This window comes from Zeus faber (genome assembly GCF_960531495.2).
Source record: "Zeus faber genome assembly, chromosome: 15".
NCBI classification, from domain to species: Eukaryota; Metazoa; Chordata; class Actinopteri; order Zeiformes; family Zeidae; genus Zeus; species Zeus faber.
This window is the reverse complement of record NC_137194.1, coordinates 27,796,994-27,807,142: the sequence shown is the minus strand read 5'-3', so window position 1 is coordinate 27,807,142 and position 10,149 is coordinate 27,796,994. Positions and strand designations below refer to the sequence as shown.

At 43.2% G+C, this 10,149-nt stretch overlaps 1 protein-coding gene across 1 annotated transcript; it reads left to right on the top strand.

Annotated features, from left to right (window-relative positions):
• The first annotated feature begins 60 nt into the window (after nt 1-60).
• eif2s2 (eukaryotic translation initiation factor 2, subunit 2 beta) lies at nt 61-9,722 on the top strand. Its single transcript, XM_080015169.1, has 9 exons — nt 61-173; nt 699-882; nt 1,097-1,197; nt 1,603-1,732; nt 1,839-1,939; nt 2,445-2,593; nt 2,830-2,886; nt 3,077-3,162; nt 8,246-9,722. The coding sequence occupies exons 1-9, from the start codon at nt 159-161 to the stop codon at nt 8,419-8,421; spliced, it is 999 nt and encodes a 332-aa protein (XP_079871295.1). The 5' UTR covers nt 61-158; the 3' UTR covers nt 8,422-9,722.
• The last annotated feature ends 427 nt before the right edge of the window (nt 9,723-10,149 follow it).

Sequence of the window (10,149 nt, the reverse complement as noted above, 5' to 3'; positions counted from 1 at the left end):
AGCGTCGCGTAATTGTGACGTGTTAACCGACACAACAGGCGGCAAGATCGCGCATGCGCAAAGCAACCTCGACGCTGATGCAAGAAATTTCAGGCGCAGTGGGACCGATCGAGGCATTGGAAGTTTCGGCATTTTAGCCTGTTTTTCTGTCCGCAAACATGTCGGGAGACGAGGTAAGCAAGCGAGCGCCTCGCGTCGACCTCTGCCCATCCATATGTGCGTCAGTTCCGGGTGAAATATGACTGATGGGTGTTTGAATGGGTGTATGAAGTGACTCAGGGCCTCATGATCAGCCTTACTGCGGCTCCGCTCACATGGCTGCTGCTGCTGCTGCTACTGCTGCAGTGACAATGGGCCACCCTGCTGGGAGTTTTACAAATCAATAAAACAGTAAATCTCCAAATGTCAAATCACATAGCTAACATGTCCCATCGAGCCGCCTGTCTTGTGCACATAGATTGGGTCAGACTATCAGGACAATTTTTGCTAACCTTAGCGTTAGCTGCTCTTTTCACCAGCAGCATGCGTATTGTAACCTGCATCAGTCATTTTCGTTTCCTTCCATGACTTTTTCCGAACATTAAAATGGTACCAAGATCAATCAGCATTCACAAAAAATGTATTGCATTACGTAGATGTTACATTCAGTTAAACGCTGACATTATTTTTTTCCGGTTTCTTTCCACGCCCTTTTCCAGATGATCTTCGACCCTAACATGACCAAGAAGAAGAAGAAAAAGAAGAAGCCCTTCATGCTGGATGAGGAAGGAGGAGAGGGACCAGGAGGAGAAGAGGCCAAGGAGGTGGAGGCCAAGGAGGTGGAACCAGAGGGCGGGGAGGACAAGGAGCTTGATCTGGATGAGGATGAGGGGAGGAAGAAAGGTAAAGCTGAGGACATGTCACTGGGGAGGAAATAGAAATGATATAGAATATATATTTAAACCTTCCTTTCTGCCTTGATGACAAAAATTGGATTCCACTACTAAGTGTAGGATCTGTTTAGTTTTGAAGATATTCATTACTTTGATATTGAAAATTGACATTGAATGCTGTATAATCTTTTCACCTGTATTGATGATAGTAGTACATTTCTTAGAACCATCCGACGACCTCGATGACCTGAACTTTCTCAACCAGAAGAAGAAAAAGAAGAAACCTAAGAAAGTGTTTGATAATGAAGTCGATGAGGGTATAAAGGTGGGTCACTGTTCACATTGAAGGGCATTTCACCCAGTTGGAATACGTAGTGAAATAGTATTTATATAGTCACTCACTTTTAAAAGAATAAATAAGGAAACCGTTTAGATATGAGGGAATTTTTTTTATGAATACATGAGCACAGTATCGGACCTGTGCTCAATCCATGACGCATTTCATACATTAGTAACAGTAACAGTATGTTTTACATAGAATGTACATAAAGAATACACAAAGGCCACACCCTCAAATACCCCTTTTTGCATTTTTAGATATTATTTGACTTTGACAGTACACCTCGTAACAGACTGAGCGGTGGTACTAGTACTACTCTTCTAACTCTCCTACTAAATACACAGTGCTGACAACATTTTAACTGACAAGCCATTAATGTGGATTCACCAGGAACTGAAGATTGAAGGCGAACAGACAGAGCCCATGGAGGAGGACGACCTTGACCTGGTGCTCCCGGCCAAGAAGAAAAAGGCCAAGGTGGTCGACTTTGACGAAGGAGAGCTACTGGAGAAGGATGACGGTGAGGATTAATGGCTTTTTAAAGGAACAGTAACACAAGAGTCCTTACCTTTTGTCTTGTTGAATGAGAAAACGCAAGACTGATAAACAATCATCTTTTTTTTCAGCTCTGGAAGATGACGAGGGGAAGAACAACGATGGAATCTCGTTCAGTTCCTCAATGGGTCCAGACTGGGCTGGCTCTGAAAGAGACTACACATACGATGAGGTAGAACTGCTGAAACACAAACTAGGGCTGGGCAATACCAACAAAATTGAATATCAATATTTTATAACATGATTCAAGATTCAAGAGATTTACTTGTCACACACATGTACATACTTTCATAAATATATGCAGTGAAATGTCAATAATACCTTTTTAGAATAATAAAACCTTTATCAAGAATTGATCAGTATTTTGGAGGTCACTATTGGTGTTTTACACACAATAAATATTTGAGAAACTATTTGTAATGTAGATATGATGACCAAGCAGGTAAGAGGGGTTGTTTAGAACAGCTAGAAGTCTATGACGTTTAGATAACGGCATTGACTCTGCTATAATGCAGCCTTAAAGACAACATTTAATTATATTACAATTACCAAAGTCCCAGGTGATATAGATAGATATGTGAATATATAGATTGTCTCAAATCACAATATCAATATAATGTCGATATATCGCCCGAATCAAACGGTACTCTGTCTGATAGGCCGCCTCTTTGTTTCAGCTGCTAAACAGAGTCTTCAACATCATGAGGGAGAAGAACCCAGACATGGTGGCCGGAGAGAAGAGGAAGTTTGTCATGAAGCCCCCGCAGGTGGTCAGAGTGGGAACCAAGAAAACCTCCTTTGTCAACTTCACAGACATCTGCAAACTGTGAGTCGCTGCAAGAGCTTTTCCTGAGCACAAAGTCCTGGTGTAAGGTTGGACAGGAAGGCCTGAAATGTACAACCCAAAGAGTGTGTGTGTGTGTGTGTGTGTGTGTGTGTGTGTGTGTGTGTGTGTGTGTGTGTGTGTGTGTGTGTGTGTGTGTGTGTGTGTGTGTGTGTGTGTGTGTGTGTGTGTGTGTGTGTGTGTCTTTAATGTTGATATTGAAACCTTTTTGTTTACAGGTTGCATCGTCAGCCAAAACATCTCCTCGCTTTCCTCTTGGCTGAGTTGGGAACAAGGTATGACCATTTTTGTAAATGTGTTCAGTGGGTGTAATATCTTAATTGTAGCTTGGAACATGCTTGCGGACACACTGAAAAGGGAAAACACTCACATTCTTAGCTGGTATTGAAAACTGTTATTTAAAAAAAACAAAACAAAAAAACTGTTCTGCTTCATGTGTTTGAATGCTCCTTTTCTCTTTCACAGTGGCTCCATAGATGGAAATAACCAGCTTGTGATCAAAGGCAGATTCCAACAGAAACAGATAGAAAACGTCTTGAGAAGATACATCAGTAAGTGGGGATGGGCATACTATTTTGTAAATTATAGACAGTTTCTTATCGCCGCCCTTTTTAGATGCAAGAATATAGTAGGGTTGAAGTGATATCCATTACATCCAAAGAGGTTCCTCCTCCTCTTCCTAAGAGAGAACAAATGTGATTCAAATATATGTAAGGTATAAACAGGAGTTATCAAGAGCATCACCTGCATAGCTGTGTATTTATAAAATATATACACTCGCTGAGCACTTTATTACGAACACCTATACATCTACTAATTCATGTAATTATCTAATCAGCCAATCGTGTTGCAGCAGTGAAAGTGCATGAAATCATGCAGATACAGATCAGCAGCTTCAGTTAGTGTTCACATCAACCATCAGAATGTGGGGTGGATCTGAGTTTTTGACCGTGGCATGATTGTTGGTGCCAGACGGGCTGATTTGAGTATTTCTGTAACTGCTGATCTCCTGGGACTTTCAAGTTCAAACAAAACATCCAGCGAGCAGCAGTTTGGCGGACGGGAACACCTTGTTGATGAGAGGTCAACGGAGAATGGCCAGACTGGTTTGAGCTGACAGAGGCTACAGTAACTCACATAACCACTCTGTACAATTGTGGTGAGCAGAAAAACATCTCGGAACGCACGACACATCGAAGCTTGAGGCAGATGGGCTATAGCAGCAGAAGACCACGTCAGGTTCCACTTCTGTCAACCAAGAACAGAAAGCTGAGGCGGCATTGGGCACAGGCTCACCAAAACTGGACAGTTGAAGACTGGAAAAACGTAGCCTGGTCTGATGAATCTCGATTTGTGCTGAGACACATGATGGTAGGGTCAGAATTTGGCGCCAACAGCACTAATCCATGGGCCCAACCTGCCTTGTGTCAACAGTCCAGGCTGGTGGGGGTGGTGTAATGGTGGGGAAATCATTTTATTATTATTTTTTTTTTTTTTTGGTACACTTAGGGCCCATTTATACCAATCAATCATTGCTTGGATGCCACAGCCTATTTGGGTATTGTTGCTGACCATGTGCATCTCTTCATGGCCATAATTTACCTACCTTCTAATGGCTACTTCCAGCATGATAATGCATCATGTCACAAAGCAAAAGTTGTCTCAAACTGTTTTTAATGAGCATGACAATGAGTTTAATGTTCGTCAGTATCACACCTATGGCATGTGATATTCTGGGAGATGGGCGGTGCCAAACAACACTGCTGCTTGGCACCACCCCCTGTGGTCACCTGCGCGAGCGCTCTGTTTAGCTGAGACATTTTCGGAATGTTTTTTTATTATTATTATTCTTTTTTTGTTATACTACATTGTGTCCGTCAAACTCATCGGCAGTGATCTCCTACGACCGCGATGTACTCATGGATATAAAAAAGATCCTTGAAAGAACGAGTTTGGGACACTTTACCTGTTGATCCAGAGTGGCCGGTGGAGATTTTACTACGCGCCAACATGACCAACAAAGACCGCAGCAACAACAACAACAACAACAATAGAGTTGCTGTTCCGCGGAAGCGCCGCTGGAGGAAGCGCTGCAGGAAGCGAGGCGGCATTCAGACCATACCGAGAGCGCAACCTTACCGTCCACTTCTGCCCCGCATCCTTCTTGCCAATGTCCAGTCCCTGGAAAATAAGATGGATGACCTTTGGTCGGGAATCAGATTCCAATGGGACAAAAACTGTTGCGTTCTCTGCCTGACGGACACATGGCTAAACGGGCTGGTGCCAGACCATACCATACGACCACCAGAGTCCTTCGTGTTTTGTGCAGACAGGTCGGAGGAGTCGGGGAAATCTAAGGGTGGAGGCAGCTGCCTCATGATAAACAGCCGCTGGTGTAACTCCAACAACATCAAGAATCTCTCTTGCTCCTGCTCGCCGAACCTGGAACAGCTGACGATCTCATGCCGTCCATCCTACCACCCTCTGTAATTCAGCACGGTCATCATCACAGCCGTTTTATATTAAACCGTAAGCGGACACAGACACAGCACTATCGGACCTGTATGATGTGTTGTGCAGACTTCAGAAGACACAACACCAGGGAAGCTCTGGGTCTAGACAGCATATCTGGGCGAGTATTGAAGACCTGTCTAACCAGCTAGCCCCTGTGCTGACTAGGATATTCAATGCCTCTTTGACTGAGTCAGTGGTCCCGTCCTGCTTCAAGAGGTCCACCACCATCCCTGTGCTGAAGAACACCTCTCGAGCCTGCTTGATTGAATGCCGTATGGTGGCCCTCACCTCGGTGGTCATGAAGTGCACACCACGCTCACGCACCTGGATGGCCGGAAGGGGGGCTATGTGAGTTCTGTTAATTGACTAAAGTTCAGCTTTCAACACCATTGTCCACACCAGACTGGCTGTCAAGCTGCGGGAGCTAGGACTGAACACTCTGCTGTGTGCCTGAATCCTGGCCTTCCTCACAGCCAGGCCTCATGTGGTTATGATTGGCAGGCAGACATCGAACACCCTCACCCTGAATACAGGACCCCCCTCCCAGGGCTGCGTCCTCAGCCCCCTACTGTACTCCCTGTACACACATGACTGTGTGGCCAGGTCCAGCTCCAACACCATCATCAAGTTTTCTGACGACACTGTCGTGGTGGGCGTGATCACAGATGACGACAAGAAGGCCTACCATGAGGAGGATGCTGATCTGTCACTTTGGAGCCAGGACAACAGCCTCCTCCTGAAGGTCAGCAAAACTCAGGAGCTCCTTGTGGACTTTAGGAGAGGACTACAACTGAGGACGCACGCACCGTTGATGATTAATAGGACTTCTGTCAACAGGGTGAGCAGCTTCAAGTACCTGGGAGTTCACATCACAGAGGACTTAACATGGACCACACATACAGACACTCTGGTGAAAAGGATGAGACAGTGTCTTTTTCAGGCAGCTGAAGAAATTCAAAGTCTCAGTGAGGATCCTCAAGTCCTTCTACTCTGGAGCTGTGGAGATCATCCTGACCAGCAACATCACTCCCTGGTTTGGGAGCTGTACTGCTAGGGACAGGCTGGCCCTGCAGAGGGTGGTGCGTTCAGCCGAACGTACCAATGGAACTACCCTCCCCTCCCTGCAGGACTTATACACCAGGAGGTGTAATAGCAGAGTCCGCAGGATCATGACGAATCTTCACCACCCCAACAACGGACTGTTCCAGCTGCTGCGGTCAGGCAAGCGCCTTCGCAGTCATACAGCGAGAACAGAGAGACTGAGACGGAGTTTCTTCCTGCAAGACATAAGGACTATCAACGCTGAACTCACTAGGGGCCCCCAGACACATAGGCCCCACTGCCTTACTGTCCTGTATGTAGCATACTGTACTGCATACTGTATCACTGTTCTGGATTACTGCATACTGCGCTGTATTGCTGTTCTGTTCGGTGTTACTGTATTGCTGTGCCGTACTGTTGTATACAGGAATACTGTATATCCCCACCACTCTACCTCACTTTATTCACATGCCACTTTACTGCACGTCTGTATATATGAAAGTCTATTCGGTTTATTTCTATATTTGTATTCCTACCTTATATATTACCCATCTTACTCTTATTTTATTATTTTGACTCACTGAATTGCGTTTTAGGAATCAGTAAGTTAATTAATTTTTTATTGTGCCAGTTAGTTATTGACTAGTTAGCACTTATTGTGCATAATGCCTGGGTGTGTTGCAATGTCATATCACTACATATACTGTATGTAATAAACCTACTATTGGGCCACCCCTAACCCATGCTCACAAGCAAAAACGGTTGCAGTGGGCCCAGAAATACATGAAAACTCATTTTCAAATAGTCTTGTTTACTGATGAGTGCTGTGCAACCCTGGATGGTGCAGATGGATGGAGTAGAGGATGGTTGGTGGATGGCCACCATGTCCCAACAAGGCTGCCACGTCAGCAAGGAGGTGGCGGAGCCCTGTTTTGGGCATCATGGGGAGAGAGCTGGTCGGCCCCTCTAGGTCCCTGAAGGTGTGAAAATGACCTTGGCAAAGTATAGAGAGTTTCTGACTGACCACTTTCTTCCATGGCACAAAAAGAAGAACCGTGCCTTGCGTAGCAAAATCATCTTCATGCATGACAATGCACCATCTCATGCTGCAAAGAATACCTCTGTGTCATTGGCTGCTATGGGCATAAAAGGAGAGAAACTCATGGTGTGGCCCCCATCCTCCCCTGACCTCAACCCTATTGAGAACCTTTGGAGCATCCTCAAGCAAAAGATCTATGAGGGTGGGAGGCAGTTCACATTAAAACAGCAGCTTTGGGAGGCTGTTTTGACATCCTGGAAAGAAGTTCAAGCAGAAACTCTCCAAAAACTCACAAGTTGCAAGAATTGTGAAGGTGATATCAAGGAAGGCTCCTATGTTAACATGTAACTTGGCCTCTTAAGATGTCTTTGATTGAAATAGCTTTTGATTTCAGTAAATATGACCTAATGCTGCAAATTCAACAAAGGACCATTTTCAGTTCTTTACAACCTATATGTTTTGAAACTCGGTTGTGCATAATATTTTGGAACAGTGCATTTTGAGTTGTTTTTGGGGAAAAAAATACCGTTATCATTGGAAGGTTTGTGCAATAACATTTGAATTATACCTTAACGGTTGATGACTTGAAAATGATGCTGTCATTTGCATCGACTATTTAGGAAAATTTGAGAAAAATATAATTTGCATAATAATTTGGAACGCGGTGTATTTTGTGGAACCCATGGAAAGAAAAATTAAGGCTGTTTTGTGAGCAAAGGGAGGCCCTACCCAGTATTTGTATAGTGTTCCTAATAAAGTGATGTGTCGTGTTATAATCTATTATAATCTCACTACTACTTCTACTAATAATAATATTCTTATTTTAATGAAAATAACTGCAATGCTAATAGTTTTCTTGTTTTCCAGCATCTTGCGACATTTCCTAAGGCTGAAAACATTAATAATTTCTAATCATAAGTGTCTATTTTGCGTGTAAGTGTTTAGCTTGCTTGTAAATGGGGAAACTCTAGTGCCCAAAAATCACAACCTCTATTCACTCTTACCTTCCTATCCATCCCTAACTCTCTTCTCTCCCGCAGAGGAGTATGTGACGTGTCACACATGCCGCTCGCCAGATACCATCCTCCAGAAGGACACTCGCCTCTACTTCCTCCAGTGCGAGACCTGCCACTCCCGCTGCTCTGTTGCCAGCATCAAGACTGGTTTCCAGGCCGTCACGGGCAAGAGGGCACAGCTCCGTGCCAAAGCCAACTAAGGGCTGCAGGGCTTGGGCTTCACCTCTCCCCGACGTTCCCCTCATCCCTGGATGCACTGAAGCCGGAGGTGGACGCCCCCCTGACTCGTAACTGGACTATCTGAATCAGACTGAGGGAGGAGGTGGCTGTTGTTAAGCTGTGTTGTTGGCTCCACACGGGGCAGATAGTGAGAGTGTATCTAAAGCGGAGAGGCCCGTTGGAAGAGAAGGCGCTGAAAGGCACCATAAGCAGAGTATGTGTACTGCATATGTTGTTCCATGCGTTTGTCGCCTCACTGACCTCAACCTTCCTTTCTCCCTTCCTGCCGTTCTATTAGGTTTTCTTCCCTCATTTGCTGTGATACTGGATTTGTGCTCGTTTAGTAGAACCCAGACAGAAACCTTTCTTAACCATGGTTTTGATTGTAATCTCCCCCACATAAATTAACAACCGACTGATTCCCCATCTGCGTTAGGCCCAAGTATAGTTAACACTCAATTGACCCATGACCTGATCCTACTCTAGATCATCTCTATTTCTCTCTCTCATTCTGTTTTATCCTCATTTGTTTTACTTTTTATTTTTATTTTTTTATTTTTTTTGAACAGCAATCTGTTCTGGAATGCCAATATTCGTCATTGGGTCTGGGCCATTCAAAGATTCAGTATGCCTTTTTTTTTTTTTTTCTCAAATATACGTTCACTAATTCAGAGGAAAAAAATATTCTACGGGTCATCGGGTTACAGCAGACATTTAATGGATTGGTCTGCTTAACTACGAGGCTCACAGTGCAGATACACAAGTTCATAATTTAATCAGTGAAAATCCACAAGCAATGTAGGGTTGTTAATAAAAACTCTCTCACTAATATAAAGGTTGTGCGTGTGTGTGTCAAATAGAACAACTTACAAAGTGTGAATGATGTTGGCATTGGTGAGTGTGAATTAATACTTAGTAATCTGGATCATCCCTCTGAAAGATTGATTTCAAATTGGGCAGAGGAAAAAAAAAAAATCCTTATCGCAAACAAGCCACCAAATTGCTTTTTCAATTCAAATGTCATCTCCTGTTCATAAGCCAAGCTATCCTGAGATGCTCAGAAAATAACTTGACTCAAAATTCAGGAAAAATGCTGTATCTAGGAGATTTGAGGTAACTTGTAATTATCTTTTTTTTTTTTTTTTTTTTTTTTACCAAAATTGGGACAAATATAGATCTTACCACATGGTTCTGCTCTTGTTTGGGAAAACTACAAAATAATAACTTGGAGTCATTTTAGAACTGGTTTTTACAAAAATAAAATATTTCAGCTCTGTCTTAACCACCCTTCTATTTACTCTCATTTTTCCTAAACAATGTGTTAATGGAGTCGATTGGATTTTTGGAAGTGTTCTTGCTGCTTCAAGATTCAGTTTCATTCTTTGATACTACTAGTAGATAGTAGTAGATTCCGTCTAATCACAAACAGGACTCTGATGACCATAACATTACAAAACGAATTGAACAATGAAATAAAAATGAATGAATAAAAAAATTAGAGGAAAGCAAGCCATCGGGTTTTATTATTACTATTAATTTGAAACTGGTCTGTGGTTAGCTCAGTCATAATCCTGATTGTGATAACTATAACAATACAATAATTGAATTAAAGATTTGAAAATGTGTGAAAAGAAAATTCACAGTCAAGCAGTAATTGAACTACAGCGGCTTGTTCAATTATGTATTTACACTAGTTTTAAAATCGATTG

Bases quoted from the DNA above. Each gene is read 5' to 3' on its own strand.
- eif2s2 (XM_080015169.1), top strand. The intron at 1,733-1,838 runs GTGAGGATTAAT...CTTTTTTTTCAG, and splicing joins GCTACTGGAGAAGGATGACG to CTCTGGAAGATGACGAGGGG. The intron at 2,887-3,076 runs GTATGACCATTT...TCTCTTTCACAG, and splicing joins TTGGCTGAGTTGGGAACAAG to TGGCTCCATAGATGGAAATA.